General features: G+C 29.6%; 4 protein-coding genes across 5 annotated transcripts in view; 2 read left to right on the top strand and 2 right to left on the bottom strand.

Annotated features, from left to right (window-relative positions):
• The window catches only part of LOC130900460 (titin-like), a 271,357-nt gene extending 268,658 nt beyond the window's left edge, over window positions 1-2,699 (bottom strand). The window contains exon 1 of the mRNA XM_057811095.1: window positions 2,205-2,699. Within this exon, the coding sequence (XP_057667078.1) occupies window positions 2,205-2,374 (170 nt within the window). The 5' untranslated portion in view covers window positions 2,375-2,699. The remainder of the gene's footprint in view (window positions 1-2,204) is intronic.
• On the top strand, window positions 1,897-16,899 carry LOC130900476 (fatty acid-binding protein-like). Of its 2 annotated transcripts, XM_057811117.1 has the most exons (5): window positions 1,897-2,166; window positions 12,306-12,394; window positions 12,748-12,917; window positions 13,046-13,150; window positions 16,774-16,899. In XM_057811117.1, exons 2-5 carry the CDS (start codon window positions 12,325-12,327, stop codon window positions 16,828-16,830), a joined length of 402 nt encoding a protein of 133 aa, XP_057667100.1. In that variant the 5' UTR covers window positions 1,897-2,166; window positions 12,306-12,324; the 3' UTR covers window positions 16,831-16,899. The 2 variants fall into 2 exon arrangements, with proteins under 2 accessions (XP_057667100.1, XP_057667101.1); XM_057811118.1 differs by lacking the exon at window positions 1,897-2,166 and having other exon boundaries at window positions 11,205-12,394.
• On the top strand, window positions 2,738-4,784 carry LOC130900469 (intraflagellar transport protein 52 homolog). The gene has a single exon (XM_057811110.1). It carries the CDS (start codon window positions 3,494-3,496, stop codon window positions 4,739-4,741), a length of 1,248 nt encoding a protein of 415 aa, XP_057667093.1. The 5' UTR covers window positions 2,738-3,493; the 3' UTR covers window positions 4,742-4,784.
• On the bottom strand, window positions 5,707-6,839 carry LOC130900475 (UPF0545 protein C22orf39 homolog). Its single transcript, XM_057811116.1, has 3 exons — window positions 6,552-6,839; window positions 6,337-6,501; window positions 5,707-5,985 (listed from the first exon to the last, which is right to left on the bottom strand). Exons 1-3 carry the CDS (start codon window positions 6,624-6,626, stop codon window positions 5,758-5,760), a joined length of 468 nt encoding a protein of 155 aa, XP_057667099.1. The 5' UTR covers window positions 6,627-6,839; the 3' UTR covers window positions 5,707-5,757.
• Window positions 16,900-18,828: the final 1,929 nt, after the last annotated feature.

The raw sequence follows: 18,828 nt of genomic DNA, 5'->3' as shown, positions 1-18,828 counted from the left end.
TTATTTTTATATTGGTGTACCATGCCAGATTGAGTAAGCTTCGATTTGTACAATAGATTGAATGTAAATATACCAGTTCTAATTACTGATGGAATCTTTCTTATTATTTAAAAAGACACTGTTTTAAAGTACAGAGTATATATTTATTATTTAAGTGTTACAAAATTTATGCAATCAATTAATTTTCAAGATACTCTAACCTATAACAATATTAATCATAAAAGAACCTTAAAAATTTTGCTATAAGCAAACAGTATTAGAATGTGATATAAAATCAAATGTAGAGGTTGCATGAAGATTCCCAAAATAATCCTCATGGAACTACATTTGTCTAAAGCTTTACCACTAATCTGAGAAAAAGCAATAGTACCAAACTCAATGAATTTGGAAGCATAGACCTTAAAAATTTAATATATGTGGTATAAGACAGTAGCTATCTGAGATAAGTCGTTAATTCCAAAGACAAGAGTTACCAGTATTTGGATATTATAGTTATTTTTTTAAACTGAAACTTTGTCAACAAACGTTTTGATCGCACTGTATATATAGATATCCTGTTACATGCAAATATAATCACAGCTGTAGATGTAATATTAATTTTAATGTTTTGATATTTGTTATTAGTTCATTTTAAATTTTTGCTTGCATTTGACACACATCTAAAATACATTTCAAATATTTCAATGAAAATACATAGCAGTTACACAAATAGACCCACAACACTCTAATAACAAGATTTATTGGTACATTTGAACTACTCCTTTTACCAGTTACAAGTTCATTTAACCTAAACACAATGATGAAATTTTGTGAAATTGTTTTAAACACATAAAAGAAATTTTAAATTTACAGGGCTTTCTATAACTCTACATTTCTTGTTTTTTTTTAATATAAAACATTTTATATTAAATGCATGATCTTCTTCTATTCTAAACTACAAAGATATAAAATAATAATTTATACATACAGAGTAATATTTTATACAAGGTATATAAAAAGTTATGTCTATTTGATTCATAACAAGTTCAACACTAAGTGTAATTAAAATGGTGTAGAAAATAAATCATTCCTTGTGGTCATATTTTCTAATAATTATGAAAATAACCGATTTTGTTTATATTAGGTAAGTCTAATATAGTATTATTCAAAAAATAGTACAAGAGTACCTATTTGTAACTTCACTTAGCCTGTATTATATTTAATGAATAACAACAAAATTAATAATTTTTATGAATTTTAATGATAATTGGAAAATATGGCTATAATAGATTAAGTCTTTTGCATGTCGTTCTAATTATATAGGGCGTTAAACTTTTTACAATTTAACTCAACTACCCTGTATGATATATTGCAGTTTTAGATTGTAACGGAAAATTGAAATGTGGAATTTAATGTGAAATACAGAGTGTTTTATTGAAAAAATATGAATTTTGATGTTGTACTTTAATATAGTTGTAATTTGACTAGCCCTGTATTAGAATCAACTAAAATTGAGAAAATCAAAATTTTTAACGTAGTTATAAAAAAAGACAAAGCAAATTAGCAATAGTGAATAAGTTTGCTAACAAATAATAATTATCTCAAAATTTAATCCTTAGAATTTTTATTTAGATTCTACCAGCTAAATCATTTCCATTCAACATTGTTTGATTTCACAACATTGATATGTATACAAATTCTCTGCTATCAAGATTATAATTTCTTCACCTGTTTGGCAATTACTTATGCCTGTGTTTTATAAATAGAATAATAGAATTTCTAATAAATATTCCTATCTTCAAATCATTAATAACTTGAACAAATTTGAAAAGTAATTAACAGTCTGTGTTACATAAATATATATTAAAAATTTAGTGTCAACTATAAACTAAATAAAATTATGCAACAGTATATAAATAAACAATAAATATGTCAACCTAGTAAACACAAATGAAATAGAAAATATGTCAATCTAGTAAACAGTTAAGTTGAAAATACTTAAAATTCTGATTTTAAAACCGGAACTCAAAAAGGAAAACTAAAAATAACACATTAATAATCAAATTGGCCTTGTAAGCAGAGTTGTTTTGTTTTCGTTTTCATTCGGTAGTTGTCATCACGCACAAGCAAGTAGCTGTATTATTCTGTTTCGCCCGGAAGGAAGTGGGAAGTGTAAAGAATATAACAGTAAGTTAAAATAATATTAGAATATATATTTTACTCACTTTTGAGATAAATACTGCGTAGTCCAGTCGATAATTCCTCCCACAACTTCTGCATTCACTAACTTATAACTTGCCAATTTAACAGGTAGCGGATCATTCGGATTAATAGTTTGAGCAAAGTTTTCAAAAAACTCACGGTAATAAGTAAGATGATCATCTTTATTTGCCATATTGTCACGGTTTTTATCAACTTGTATTATTTTTTATCACAGTATTTCATCAAAGCAAACAAATTTATAAGAACACTCACAAACAAACACACACAAAATTGATGTTTACTGCAGTGATATGTATATTTGTACTATGATAACAGGGTTTTCCGTATTCCTCAATCAGTATAGTTTGTAAATTATAGTTATTTATTGTTACTTTTTTAACTACCCTGTAGTATCCACTTGCAAAACTCTGGATTGACCTGAGTGAGTCAACCTATCAAATTAGAAAAACAGAAAACTGACAAGAGTGAAGAAGTTTTACTCGATCGTTAAGTTTACTATCCACCGTGTCTAGACAGTTATGTTGTCATCGTGTCATCTGTCGTATCACAAACTACCCATGTTGCCGATAGCTCAAAATAATCTTCAAACTATGAAATAAATATAAATGTATCTGAAATCCAAAAATAATAGGTAATAATCAACTTTCTACAATGGCATAGATTTTAAACATACCTATTATTTCAAGTTACCAGAAAAAATTTTTTCAGTATGCTGGCAATTTATTGATTTTTGCAGTCAATTTAATGTTAAAAAATCGAAATCTTTTTTATCATTTCGAAGCGTTGTTTCCTAAGATTAGGACCGATAAGCTGAGTAGTAAACAAGTTCGATATAATTAAGCCCACAACAATCGTGTTTATCACACAGTGATGAGTAAATATACCTAGTGTTGCATAAGTTATAAATATTTATATATAAAGCCGATGAGTTTTGCAAAGTTGGGAATATTTAAATATTTTATAAAGTGGTCCCAATGTAGATTAATGCTTAGTATGTGCGAATAAAACAGTTCGTACATTATTGAATTAGGTAATTTTTACTATTAATTTCAGTTTTCCCTATTTATTTTAACTATTTTTCAATTATTTAGTTTTTGTGACAAACAAAAAGGGTAAAACCCTCTATGAAGGAACGTAGCCAAAAATGACATAAATTTGTTTTCAGTATGTTGTGTGTATTTGTTGCTAAGAAACCAATTGACTCCAAACAAAAAGATATTGGTCATTTTAATTAATTGAAAAAATAAATATACTTCACATAAGAATAATACGTATATCTATTTCTACTAGTATGGCTCCTACTGATGATATTTCGTTAGATAATAAAAACACAATAATATTCAACTCTACAAAGCAAGAAATCTTTACATTAAATGAAAACTTTAAAATATTTCAACGAAAACTGAAACTTCAAGCAAAAGTTATTATTAACAAAGAAGAAATAACTGAAAACACTTTACGAAACTGTTTGGTATTTATTTTAGCAGCACCTCAAATAACTTTTGAAGAATCTGAAATTAATATAATGCAAAATTATATAGAATCAGGTGGAAGAATGTTGATTTTACTAACAGAAGGAAATCCCGCAGACACTTGTAATATAAACATATTACTTGAACATTTTGGTATAATTCCAAACATAGACTGTATTATACGTACCCATTACTTCAAATATTTCCATCCGAAAGAATGTTACATAAGTGATAGTCAAATAACTACAGTATTAAATAAGGGAAAACTGGATATACGTTTTGTTTATCCATTTGGTTGTACTCTAAGTGTCAGTAAACCAAGTATATCTGCATTTACCAGTGGTTTGGCGTCGTTTCCTATCGATAGACCTATTGGAGCCTTATATTATAATGAAAAATCAGGAGGTAGGTTAGTAGCAGTAGGTTCCAGTCACATTTTTTCAGACAAATACCTCGATCATGAAAATAACGACAAATTAAGAGAACTCATCATGGATTTCTTGATGGGCCAAGAAAAAGTCCCGATTCCTTCAACAGATTACGACGATATAGATATAATAGATCATCATATTGTGCCTGAAACAGCAATGCTTGCAGAAAAGCCGAAACTCTGTTTAAGTGATGCCGTAAGCCATACTGTGGTGGATTATTCCAAATTATTTGACCATAAAATGTACTCTATCAATACAATGCTGGTTCCTGATTCCATAAAATTGTATGAAGACTTGGGTATTAAACACGAACCTCTGAAAATTATTACTCCAAAATTTGAAGCTCCTTATCCTCAATTACAACCTGCTGTATTTCCTCCTTCTTTCAAGGATCTACCGCAACCACCCTTGGAACTTTTTGATCTAGATGACGCGTTTAGTTCCGTATTTACAAATTTGGCACAATTCACAAACAATTTTATGATGAACGAAGATGAATCTGATGAAAAAATAGAGATGTACATAGTAGAGTGTTCTAAGATTTTAAATTTAGAAGATAGAAATGGTGCATTAGGTATATTGTATAAAATAGGATCTGAAATAACTGATTTTAAAAGCATTGAAACTATAAAATAGCTTTATACATTAACTTTCTTTGTATTATCAATAAATGATACTACCCAAACTTATTGTTAATTCCAATCCTCATGTTGAGAGTATTAATAAAATGAGAGTCATATTGAGTTCTCTCAGTTCTATGGCTGGGAAAAGATTGTTCCATTTATTTTTTGAAGATATAAAATTATGCCTTTATAAAACCTAAAATTAGATATAGAGCTGTTGAAAAGGCAGCGTTTCAAATAATTTCATTGAATAAAACAATAATTTTCCTAATTTTTACAATAAATCCATTGATGAATGAATACAACAGTAATTTTGAAAAAACTCAAATCTTTTGCAGATATGAGTGAAGTAATTTAATGATTTCAACTTATTACAAGGATTATAATATGGTTTATTATTTTTTCAAAATTCTTCCAACAAATTGGTATTGGATTCATGTGTCGAAAATTCTTTCAAATGGCAAGCCTATTTGTTTTTCCAACATTACTGGATCTATACTAGAAAATAGGGAGACTATTTCCTCATGATTATTATTTATCTGAATTATCATTTGACGTTTTTGTAAGAATTGAACTGAAAAATGGCACCCTGGATGATGTTTTGAATGAAAAAGCATTTTTGTGACTCGCCTCCTGTATATCTTTAACTCATTTTAATTCAAATGACCTAAAACCTTACTAATAGTACCTATTATACAAGTTAGCTTATCATTGTATTCCATGTGCCTAATTTCCATCCAATCTTTATCCTGATTTATAATAATTTCATTTAAAAATTCAGTTTTGTACCTTTTAAAAACACTGATAACAAATAAAATTTTTCAATGAGAAACAACTACTTCCCTATATCTTACAGGCATTAAATTACACATTATCAGAAAATTTAACCTTGAATTCGATTAAATGAGGCAAGGTTATTGATGATAAACTTTGCAAAAAGGAACTTGAGGAAATGAGTTGAATAGTGAAAATATCCAATCTCTATTAAATAGTACATTTACTTCTATTAACTAATAAATTTAATAGAAATCACATTATACTACACTTAAAGTTTGTATCAAATGAAGGTGGTATTTCTCCTTTCATTTCTTTAGATTTAATATTGAGGTAACTTTGATCGTAATCCTTTTTTATATAATCTGGCAGTGGGGCATTCCAATTATCTGGAGGTGACTGTCTTCTTTTCCAAACATCATTGCTATAATGTGATAAGAGCCTTTCTTTTCTTCTTTGTTTTTCACTTTGTACTAGCTCATTCTATAAATAATAATAGTTAATTAGCAGTAATGAACAAGTATATGTACGTTAGTTTAAAATAAAAAAGCTATTTGTATTCAAACCAATATGGATACAATATTTTTAAACCCCTTTAATGCAAATTTATGCTCAATGAAGTAAAAAATCAGACAAAAATATATTCTTATATACTAAATAAAGATAAAGAAAGTCATAATATAAATTGTATGCCTTCCACACAAAACTATAAAACTACCAACTCTGTCGCAGCATAGTTTTACAGTAATTAATTACTTAAGATCAAAATTATAAGAGAACAATAACTATCGACTATCATATTCAACTAAAAATAAGAAATTGTAAAGTACTTACAGCTGCATTGATATCTTTATTGTTTTCCCATTTATAACAATTAACAGAATCTCTTTTCCATTGGGAACAGTCTAATGTTTTACCAAAAATGAAATACTGGTTAAATCTAGCTCTCAATGAAGTACAATCACTATATTCTTCATCATAAATAAAACATCTTCTAATCTAAAAAGCAAACTGTTCATCAAGTACTTGTAAGTGTCATTACCACATACCATCCATTGATTTTGTATTGTTTCAACTTCTTTGGGTTTTTCTTCTTTACAATCTTTAGCATTTTCATTTTCCATGATAATAATTTTAAAATTTTTAAGGTTACATTTTAATCACATAATTCTTCTTCTCACAGATTAGAAAGGGTTATTACAATTACTAACATCTTGAAATGATATAAAACTTCAGAGAATGATGTGTTTTTATATTAATTATGTTATTTGGATGGTATACCACGTTAAAACGTCGCTAATGTGGGCCTAACTTTTGTATGAGCTAAATTATGGGATAAATTCTACATTATACTATACAGTGTTGCCAACTCTAAAAGTTTCGTACAATTCTACCGATTTTTTTTAAACTAGTTTTAATAGTATAGCTAACACCGCTCAAATCGAAAATTGTAGTGACAGCGAGTAAGTAGGTTGCCCTCCCAAAGTTCCCAACTTAGGGGTTTTCTTCCCAAATTTAGAAGGAACAATGTGGGATGTTCTTTAGGGCACTTTTATAACTTATAACTATAACAAATATATATTTTTTTAATTCCAAATTAAGTAAAATAGAGGTGTAATAGTATATGGGAAATTATTTAATGCCAATATGTATAAATTTAAAAAATCAGAATCTGAGGTAAATGATTTGTTTCTTGAAGTTTCCTATAATTTATGATTAAATAATTTAAAAAAATGATGTTACTGTATGAAATTATTTGTTTATGATATTTTGAATGTATTATTTATTTTATAAAAACTAAAAGTTTTTTAGGGGGAGTCTATAGTAATTATGGGGATTTTAGGGCTTTTTGATTAGAGCGTCAGGGAGATGAATTTTTGATAGTTGGGAATACTGTGGCTTCCCAACACCGCACAAGTCGTTAGTCTGTCATACTTTCGGAAAAAGAAAGATACTGACAAAACTATTGATCAGTCCGGAGGATGTGGTTGATCTATGGTCTGAAAAAAATGGCACGCTTGAAGTCTCTGTTTTTGTTTCATGCTTAGTAGACCATCTAGAGAAGATTTTGAGTCAAAAATTATTGCCTAAGGTTTTACATTACGTTTAGCAAAAGAAAAAATATTGTGATTACTCAAAATTACGTGGAGAAAGGTTACACCCACGTGGAATGTGATTCCGTACACAGTGCAATAGAATGTAAACTAAAAAGCAAAGAAATTTACCTTCCATAACAATATATGACTTTAACTAAAACTGCTAGGAGTGATCCTATGCCTTACGAAGTTCGTTATTTGGTCTATATCTTTATTAATGACTTTTCGAAAAAATAAATTTATAAATTTATACGGCCTGGTAAAAAAACAGGTGGCCTAGTCCTCACAGATTTACGTATGCTAGAATATAGACCAAATGGCACAGTTTGATATAAAATTGGTTTTGATGACGAGCTACAATCGTTACCCACGCCACCTAACAGCATTAAACAGATAAATTACCAACAGAAATTGTTTTCAGTTAGAATACCAATTACAAAGCGGAAGTATGAAGTTTGAAGAAGACCTAAAAAGTGTATTACCATCTAGTTGCCATTCTTATAATAATGACCTTCCGCCCAGTAATCGCCGAGGACTCCAACTAACTATTAGAAGAGAGATTTTAAGTTATTATTCTTATCTCGTGTAAAGTTGCAAAAATTACTTATGCGGTGTTAGCTAATAGTACGGCGCAGTATTAGAACGTTTTCCTATGTTTTTTGATGCGTTCAATCAATTTTTCGAGGGTGCCGAGCCTAAATACGGTCGAGTAGTTTGTTATAAACAATTTAATTGTTTATAAAGCTAAAACTCTCAAACAATGAGAGATACGAAAAATATTACAAATAAAAAATATTTGTTTTAAATAGATCTACAAAAAAGTTTTTCACAATTTTTTGGAAAAAATCAATATTTAAAAATTTATTGTCAATATTATGCAAAATTAAAATGAGATGTAATGACTAAACTAGAAAGTTTAAGCTTCAAAATGAGATGTTCCAATTATGTTTTCGACCCTTAGTTATAAAGTTATGCAGGTTTTAAACTGTGCGATCGCGATGACTTTTTCAGTAACTTGAGATTAATTTTTTATGGTCTTAAAAATATATTAATATTAAAATATATTTATTATTTCATTGTTTCGACGAAAAATACGACAAACGTTCAAGTACCATTATGTATTTTCAATCTATTTTTAGATCATGTTCCTTTTTACACGATAATTTAGACTCTTTACATATTCATTATATTTCATGCAATTATAATGGCAATTCATGAGCTGTTGTATACAGCGAAGCTAATTTTTTTGGAACTTAAATAAGGGTTTTCCAATAAGAGGTGTTATTTTGAACAGCCCGCTATTTCGGTAAATGTCACTTTTGAAGCTGTCATTTTTTGACATTTGACAAGTAGAAACTACGCCATTAATGAAAATGGAACGATACACGCTTCAACAACGCATTGAAATTATTAAAATTCACCATAAAAATGGTGAAAGTTTGGCAGAGATGGTTCGTAAAACTAAAAAATTTTTGGATTTGGGACAAGTTAGTGATGTGAAGAATAAAACCCGTGCACGTCGCTCAAGAACAACTGAGAATATTGCTGCTGTAGCCCAAAGTGTTGAAGAAAACCCAGGTTTGTCCATTCCTCGTAGTTCTTTGAGATTAGCCATTCCACAAACGTCATTACACCGTATTTTGCATAAAACTTGGGTCTTAAGGCCTATAAAGTTCAGTTAACACAAGAACTCAAGCCGGCCGATCATCAACAACGTCGTGTATTTGCTGATTTGGGTCCTTGAAATGCATGAAAATGATCCGGAATTTCATCGAAAAATCATCTTAGCTGATGAGGCCCATTTTCACCTTGGTGGTTACGCCAATAAACAAAAATGTCGAATCTGGGGCTCGGAAAACCCAAGAGTTATTGTTGAAAATCCTCTCCATCCTCAACGCGTGACTGTTTGGTTCGGTTTACGGTGTCATTGGACCTTACTTTTTCGAAAATGAGGCTGGAGCAACAGTTACGGTGAATGGATTGCGCTATCGAGAGATGATTAATGATTTTTTATGACAACAAGACGGCGCTACGTGCCACATAATCAACGAAACCATCGATCTTTACGGGAAAAATTTCCGGACCGTGTTATCTCTCGAAGAGGCGATCACAATTGGCCACCGAGATCTTGTGATTTAACACCTTGTGACTTTTTCCTTTGGGGCCACGTGAAAGATAAGGTCTACGCCAACAGTCCAAAATCGATTCAAGACCTCAAAGATGGAATCGTGAGGCTATCGAGGACATAGGGTAGCCGCTTTGCAATTTGGTTACGGAAAATTTCATGAAAAGGATATGGTCCTGTAAGCGCAGTCGTGGCTGCCATTTGGCTGATGTTGTGTTCCATTATTAACGGCATACCTTCCTCTTTATAATGAAATAAACATCCGATCATTTATCTCAAAAAATGGCATTTTTCTTTGAATATCAAAATAACACCTCTTATTGGAAAACCCCTTATTTCATCTATCTCAAATCCAAAATCTTTTGGGTTTATTTTTTTACGTTCTAATTTTGAAATGTTAATTTGCTCGTAAGTAGCATAGAAACTTCTTATAATATGGCATCTGATAGAATTTGACGTAGGTGGCAATTCCATTATAGTTTTACTTTCAAAAAAGTATTGCTAACACGTACATATAAGTAATAATTGGATATGTTTTAACATTTTGCCCAGTATAGAAGTTGATATATTTCATAAAATTGTAACGGTTATAAGTAAAAATAAAGTTGTAAATTAAAATATACCATTATTCTTCTAAAATAATACTCGCAAGTATAATTCTGATACAACAAACGATTAAAATTATCAAATTTATTAATTTGTCTTATAAATTAAAAAATAGATATATGTAAGGTACAATAAAACAATGAAATATATTTTAATATTAATATATTTTTGAGACTATAAAAAATTAACTTCAATTAAGTTACTGCAAAGAAGTAATAAAAGTGGTCAAAATGTTCGTTGATTGATTAGCACTTTAAGCTATTCTAAGGTGCATCTCGTTTTTTAATAATTTATATACCTTTAAAACACTTATAAACAAATTACGGTGCTTTTTTTCAAGAAAATTTGTACATTCAAACTTCTGTAACTTTTTAACAGAATATTTGAAAGGTCTACCACCACATCTCATTTTGAAGCTTATAGTTTAACGTTTAAAATGAGCTGCTCGAAATCTTTCCAACCAAGTAATTTTTCATTATTTCGACAATAACTTGATTGATTTTTAGCAAAAAATCTACGAAGACCTTTTTGTAGATCTGTTTTTAATAAACCAACAAATTTGAAACTGTTTTCAATATATATCTTTGTTTAAGAGTTATATATATATATATATTATAATCTTTTAAACAATTAAATTGTTTATAAAAAATTACTTGATCAGATTTGGGCTCGGCCCTAGATAAATCAAATCTACGCATCAAAAAATATAGGAGAAACCGCTCTAAAACTGAGGGGAGTATGAAACGACTACAGGACCCCCTTAGCTGCCGTACTATAATGGATATAAATTTGAGCGGTCTTATGCTTTCAACTGTTTTATTGAATTTAAGGAGCTAATTAGTGACAGAAAAAAAAACGGTATTCAAAAATGCATTATATTTTATAACAAATTATATCAATTAACAATTAGTATATTCATTATTAAAATTCAAATTGTGTTATTGCATAGTCCTTTTTTAAAGTTTGTTCAAATTAGAAAGTTATAAATCTAAGATGACCCATATCCTAAATCAAATTGTGATTAAAATCAGAGTTTAGGTATTATATTGTAATTCCTTACTATGAATTTGATTATTATTTATAAAACATAAATTTTTCGATTTTCTTGTTATGTTTTTTTCATTTGCCAATTGGTTAATTTTGTAATACAACATATTTTATTGTAAAAACATCAGAAACTATAAGAACCGTAATTTTATGGGCCGCCTTTCTACGGTCGACCCGCCACGCTGCCAAGGTAACCATACACGATTGTCGTGGAGGGGGCTTAAATTATGGATAGCAAATCTTCAAAACCGTTCTTGGTACTAAAATATTATGGTGGATAGAGGTAAGGAGGAGTATCTTATATGGGAGAAATGTGTCCAATTGTATACAATACGCTGGTGTAGTCAAAGGATAGAGTGTGAATGAAGAATTAATGGACTATATTGCGAGTCGTTGACGATAGTATGTTTCAACAATAATTTTATTCAATATTTTCTTGCAATTTCGGTTCAGAATTTATCTGTCTTAGAAAATAGAATGATACATCGTGAGATGACTATGAATAGTTCAAAGGTATTAATAATAACTTTTTGATTGACATGATAAACTTGAGAGAATGGAGAAAATTTTATATTCAATAAGCATGATAGAGTATCTGAACAATGATGATATATGTTGAGAATTTAAAAATAATATACTTTTCTCTCGTATATGCAAATTTCCCGCCACTCCAACCGCTGCGCTGTTTGAAATCCGTAAACTAAACCTCTTATCATTATGAACACATAATAAATATGATGCAACCAATCTCTTACTCATTCTACATAAAAATGATAAAACAAATTTTCTCTAGAATTGTTCACATATCACTTTCTAATCTATATTATTTATTACGGTTATAAATAATTATTGTAGTTATAGAATTTGTAAAGTTCACATCCAATTAATCAATTTGTCTGCTTTTTTTATAAGAACAATTTCTTTCGCAGTTCAAAATAGTAGTTAATCATGGTCAAATTCGAAGGAAAATACACTTTTGAAAGAGGTGAAAATTTGGATGCATACTTTAAAGACATAGGTAAGTTGTTTACACATTTGTTTTCAACAAGTTTTTGTATTAGATACTTAGTGTAGATGATATTTCCTCAAAATCGTATAAAATTTTATTAATACTGAATAATTACCTTTTAATACTAAATAATTACTTTTTTATGATTCTTACATGCAAATGCATTATTTATAATAGAGTTTTCATATATTATTTTATCTGTTTTCAAGATAAAATTTGTCAAAAAATGTGTTGAAAATTATGAATTAACTCCCTAAAACAAAAAGTTTGAATATTAGTATATTCTTGCATCTCTCTTTCCTTTAGTAACTCGTATCATATATCATCAATAACTATAATTAAATGAAAATTTCTTATTTTAGGTGTACCTTACATTCCAAGGAAAATGATGTGCTCCTCAAGCCCTACCTTGGAAATTGCAAAGGAAAACGATGAATGGTGTATCACAGTTGTTACATTATTTCGAACTGTAACCTCAAAATTTAAATTGGGAGAAAGTTATGAAGAAAATATGCCTGGAGGCACACTTAAAGTAAGCAACCACTCACAAAAATGGGTCCACCGTATTTTTAACTGTTTTTAGAAAGATTTTTTAATGACATTTTCATATTGAGTACAAATTTTTTCGTACGGTTTCATTTGGAATATTTTATTTTTAAGAACGTCACCACATTAGAAGGAGATAAATTGATAACCGATTCTGTAGGTCCTGAAGATATTAAGACAAAACGGGAATACGAATTTTCTGAAGACGGATGTGTAATTGTAAGTTTAAACATATTATTTTACAGATTTCATTATCACTTAGATGTTAGTACACTCAATCCAATCTAAATTGGTCGTGGCTCATACGGCCCATTGTCTTACCCTTTATTTTCCACAACTTGGAAATTCTGTTAATTTTCCTAACTGTCTTTTCCTTTTTATAACTCATTTTTAAGCATTTCCAATTCAGAATTAATTTTTCACTTTTTATCTGCCATTTTTTTGAAACAATCTATTGTCTATATATATATATAATGTCTGTATATCTATAATCAAACTCAGTCAAAAGCCTTGGATATGTCCAGTGCGGTTGCTGGGGTTTCCTCATATTTCTCTATAGTTTCAGTCCATATGCTGGTGATATAGGCCATGAAAGTTTACAAGTTAACGACTTTCTCCATGACCTTGGCAAAGGCTGGATTAAAGCAATTGGACGGTAGTTGTTGTGAACCATATTTTCTTCTTTTTTGGTATGGATTGAACCCGAGCAATTTTCCAATCTGCAGGCAGGCCTGAGTCGTAGTTTTTCCGCGAATCAAGAGTTGAATTTCAAGCAGATAAGTCTGCTATCTCTTCTGCGTTCATTGCGATCTCCTCCTGCCAATGGTGGACTATTTGAGCCTTTATTATGATAAAATTTCATTTCCTGTCAATCAATTCAATAATTTTAAATTATTTGTAAACATATTTTGCTGCATATAATATTTTAAATTTTTCCTTTTTATGGAGTTGAAGAGTGGAGTGCGAATTCAGATTTTCCACAAAATATTTTTTATACTATGCAGTACGAACTAGACAGAATTATATATTTCTACTTTACAATTGTCATTTGATGTTTGATCAAATTTTCAAAGTAATTCCAATGCTAAATAATCTTTTAATTATCTCAAGTTTTCTTATAAATTGTTTCAAAGTGGTACGTGCGTAGATAAAAACGTTACGCAACAAATTTCATCGTTTGAAACAAAATTATTCACAGCTGGTGGCAAATGAACCTTTCAGACACGATTTTTATTAATTTGTGAATTTTTTTTTCTTCTTTCCGAGTGTTTTTTAACCCATCCAAGAATGGTACTGTGACAAAAAAAATTATCAATTAAATATTATGGTGGGTACATTATACAGACCATTGGGACTCAACAGGTGCCGATCAAAAGGTCAGAAAACAATTTTTTACTTTTGATAAAACTTTACTTTCTACGGAAATTGGAAATTTACGAAACAATTGCAATTTTTTACAAGTCAAAGGTGGACTTTTGACAAAAAAATGACTACGCTGTTTGTAATGTGCCATTTTGCATCTATATTTTATTTCAGAAAGGTATAGAGCAATAAAAGCTCATCAGATATGCAAAGGGACCACAGAGTGACCCAACGAATATTTAAGCCACTTTCATAGGATACTCGTAAAAAGGAAAGAATTTTATTTTAACAGAATAAAAATTAGGCATTATGTACTTAGTATTAGCTATACTTATTTTTATACATAAAATACATTATACAGAAATTAAATTATAAAAAATCAAAATATTCTTCGCCATCTGAGGAACTGTCATCTCCTCTTCACGTTATAATTAACGGGTCGACGACGGTCCGATCGATCAAGTAGTCAAGATCCCACATTTTCTCCTCTTCTTTAATGACATGCTGGACTGCTTTTCGTCAGTTCACTGGTGTTACCTCTTTAATGACCTGATCAAACAGTATCTTAACGTCTTCCACTTGCGCCCATACAAGTTCTATAGGATTTAGTTCGCAATGATATAGCGGTGGTGCGCGGCACAGTTACACTATGTTTTTCTGCTATATCTTCCAAGGCGTATTTCGTAAAACGATGTTTGTGTAAATGTGCTACAGCTAATAGTTCTTTTTTCATTAAATTATCTTCAAATTCAATACATTTGGTAGTTAACTAGTCAATAATTTCTTGTTTTCTCCAAGGTGAAGTTGGAGTCTTCTCTATGCGTCGAGAATTAGGCTGAGGCACTAATAGAAGGTTAAACGCAAAACGTAACTGTATAATCTACTACCTAAGTAATCCCTACGCAATATTTCAAGACCTACACCCATGGCCGACGCCGAACTGGACGAAATTCCCCATTTTATTGCTCTATACCTTTCTGAAATAGACTATAGTGGGTTCCTTGTTATTGTCCTAGAGGGGCACATGATCAACATTATCAAACTGTACTTCAGCAATGGGTCTTTTCTTACATTCTCAATAGGCCTACCTGCCATTATGAGACCATTGGTTACATCAAAGCAAAAGTGAAGAAAATCAAATACTTTAATTTTGGGAATATTTCTTGACAGTTTCTTTTATATTCCAGCCATGAATTAATCGCAAAGTCCATTTTCGTGAATTTATGAAAATTCTATGGGTGCTAATATTTTGATCTAAGTTAACACCTCCCTTTGAGTGGTTGTATTTTGCAATTACTTCAGACTTCGGTATAGGTATTCAAACCTAACTTAAATGCAATAAAACAATGGAGTAATAAATATATTTCATTATTATTATTTTTTTGAGACCATAAAAAATTAACCTCAACTTACTGTAAAGATGTGATCGCGGGCGCGCACTTTAACCTCTGATCGTGCAGTTTAAAACCTGCATAACTTTACATCTAAGGGTCGAAAACATAGTTGGAAGTGATCAAAATGTTCGTATTGATTAGCATTTCAAGTTAATATAAGGTGCATCTCGTTTTTTTCTTTTTAATTTATATACCCTTAAAACATTTCTGTAACTTTTTAATAGATAATATTTAAAAGGTCTACCAGATCTCATTTTGAAGTTTTTACTTTATTGTTTAATATGATTGATTGACCGATAAAGTGAGAAAAAACCACAATTTTGTAATAATTTTCATTATATTGTCAATAACTCTTTAAATATTTATTTTTTGGAAAAATTGTAGAGACCTTTTTTGAAATTTTTTTAAATAAATCTTTTTATTTGCAACTTTTTTCATATCTCTCTTCGTTCAAGAATTATAGCTTTATAATCAATTAAATTGCTTATAACAACTTACTTGAATAGATTTATGCTTGGCACCCTCGAAAAATCGATTCTACAGATTCTACACATCAAAAAAAAACATAGGAAAACGCTCTAAAACTGAGAGGAGTACGGACGGTTATGGGACTTCCTCTCGTAGCTTCCGTACTATTTAAAATTTTTGTTTTAACGTTGAAATGCATCATCCTTTATAATTATTAAAAATAAAACGAATAGAATGCGAATTACCTCAGTATGAAGTATGCAATTACAAGTTACATCAATGGAAAATGTTGGAAATATAAAAAATATAATTTTATTATAAAAATAATGGTGAATTGGATATGTTTTTAAGGAGTTTTAAGGCTCTACAAACAAAAAAAATACTGGAATCGAAAATAGTCGGGATATTTAATTTATAATTAAATTAAATACATTGTTATAACCTTCTCATTAATTTTTACCGTATTAGCACAAATCCCTTATATGGAATTTTCTGAAAATATTTCAACAAGTTTTGGAGTTAGTTGAGGTTTTACATTCTCATTCTGTATAAATGTAAATTTGTATATTTATAAAAAAATTAATACATATTCATTACAGATATATTATTATGTTACAGATTTACTCGAATGAAAAGAGCTCCCATGTGGCTAAAAGATATTTCACGAGAGCTTAAGATATTTTAAGTAATATATGTTATTATCATTCGCCAAACATTTTATTTACAGACCTCAACATTTCTTTAAAACAAAGTTCATGTTTAACTTTTATTATTCACACGTTTCCAAAAATAAAATAACCCAAAAAATTATATTAACACGCCTATATTAGCTACACCTGTATGTGATCTTGTTTGTTTGTAACCACTTTTTGTGGCTTATTACTGATAGTATATCCCACTACTTTAATTGCGTCAACCTCTAAAGTTGCCGGATGGTTCAAATCCCGTTCACACTGTAAGAAAAAATTTTTTTCTGCAATTTTTTTTAGAAATTATCACTGCAAATTTTCTTTTTTCATCCAAACTAAATTTACAACTGTCTGCCCTCTATTGGAGATTTACCATACTATCTGCATCAGTATTAATTCAGAATTTAACATCTTAAATTTTATAATGTGTTTCGAGAATTGTACATCCGTGCCCTGTGTCTGGATTTACAATAGTAATGACTAGAACTTGAAGAAAAACTTTATTTTTGACAATAAATCGAAATAAAAAGTGGAAAATAAATATATTTTAAAAGAAAACAAAAAAACACGATTTTATAGCATATGAAACTAAAAAGTGGAATAGTTATTTATGTAACAAGTGTGTGAAGTTTTTGACGAATATGAATAGCATGAACCGCAGGGCTAATGCGACAATCACGTGAGTCGAAAAAAGGACTTTACACACGAATTACATACAATGTTTTTTCTACAAGCGAAAATTTTATCAAAATACAGAAGTTTAATGGTAATTTTCTTCATGCACTAATGCGTAAAGTAAGTTTAATTTTTTATTAGAAGAAACTATAACGCTTTTATTGATTCCTTATAAAATATATGTTTATTAATATTTTGAGCATGTTAATAAAGATCGGAAAAAAATTAACAAAACAACAGACGAATTCAATTAGTAACAGTACTAATATTAAAAGTGCACTTTATGCAGTTATTAAATTTATCAACTCTTCTCTCCGGCATCCATAAATATCACTTAAAAATAATAATTATTACTACATAAGTAGAAAAAAAATTGGAATAAGTGAAACTCGAACCTGGGGCCTCCCGCATGTGAATTTTGTACTCTAGCCACTAGCTTCGGAGACCTTGATAATAATTTTCTTTACGGACTACTGCTTAAAGTATGTTTATTTGCACACTAGTGCATAAAGTGAAGTTTTACGCACGGTAGTAGAAAATTTTTTTTAAAAATATATTTAAAACAAAAATGAATGAAAAATACCTACTAGTATTATTGTGAGAAAAGCGTGTGTGCACTTTGTTTAATATTTCTCGTACATCGAGCGCCCGATTTTTCATTCATTATTAATAAAAAAATAACACTTTTCAGTTTGATGTGCTTTAACACGCTTATATTAGCCTCACCTGTATGTGAATTTGTTTGCTTTTAACTCTCCTTTGGACTAAGAGTAAGTAGCTTATTTAATAAAAATTAAGCACTTCGACAACCTTACCAACTAGAACGTTAATATTCGATACAAGTTTCTACGAGATGAAGGTATATAAGCAGCGAACTCAATATACGAGGGTGGTATTATATAAAAATCAAAAAACACGCTTTCATAGCATATGAAACTGAAAAGTGAAAAATAAATATATTAAAAAAAACTAAAGAAACATGCTTTTATAGCACACGAAACTAAAAAATTCAAATAATTTTTAAAATAAGCTTAAGGGAGGGTACGAGCAGCTGCAATTTTCTTTATTTTCCCGAATCCCTTTCTCCGTCAGTGTGTTGCTGGCATTGATGGCTGGTAAGTATAAAAGTTCATATTCTTTTATAGTTTATTTAAAATTGTCACGTCTAAAAAACTTTAAATCGATTTTCCCGAAAACATCATTTTTGAATTTTAGAACTCAGAATCTACTGATCCGATTCTTTTGAAAATCTGAACATTACTTCTAAAGGGTTGGCCATGTATTAGGTAACACTTTAATGGGGAGCAAG

This window comes from Diorhabda carinulata, chromosome X (genome assembly GCF_026250575.1).
Source record: "Diorhabda carinulata isolate Delta chromosome X, icDioCari1.1, whole genome shotgun sequence".
Lineage (NCBI taxonomy): Eukaryota > Metazoa > Arthropoda > Insecta > Coleoptera > Chrysomelidae > Diorhabda > Diorhabda carinulata.
The sequence above is the reverse complement of the archived record's forward strand: the minus strand, read 5'-3'. Positions and strand labels throughout refer to the sequence as shown.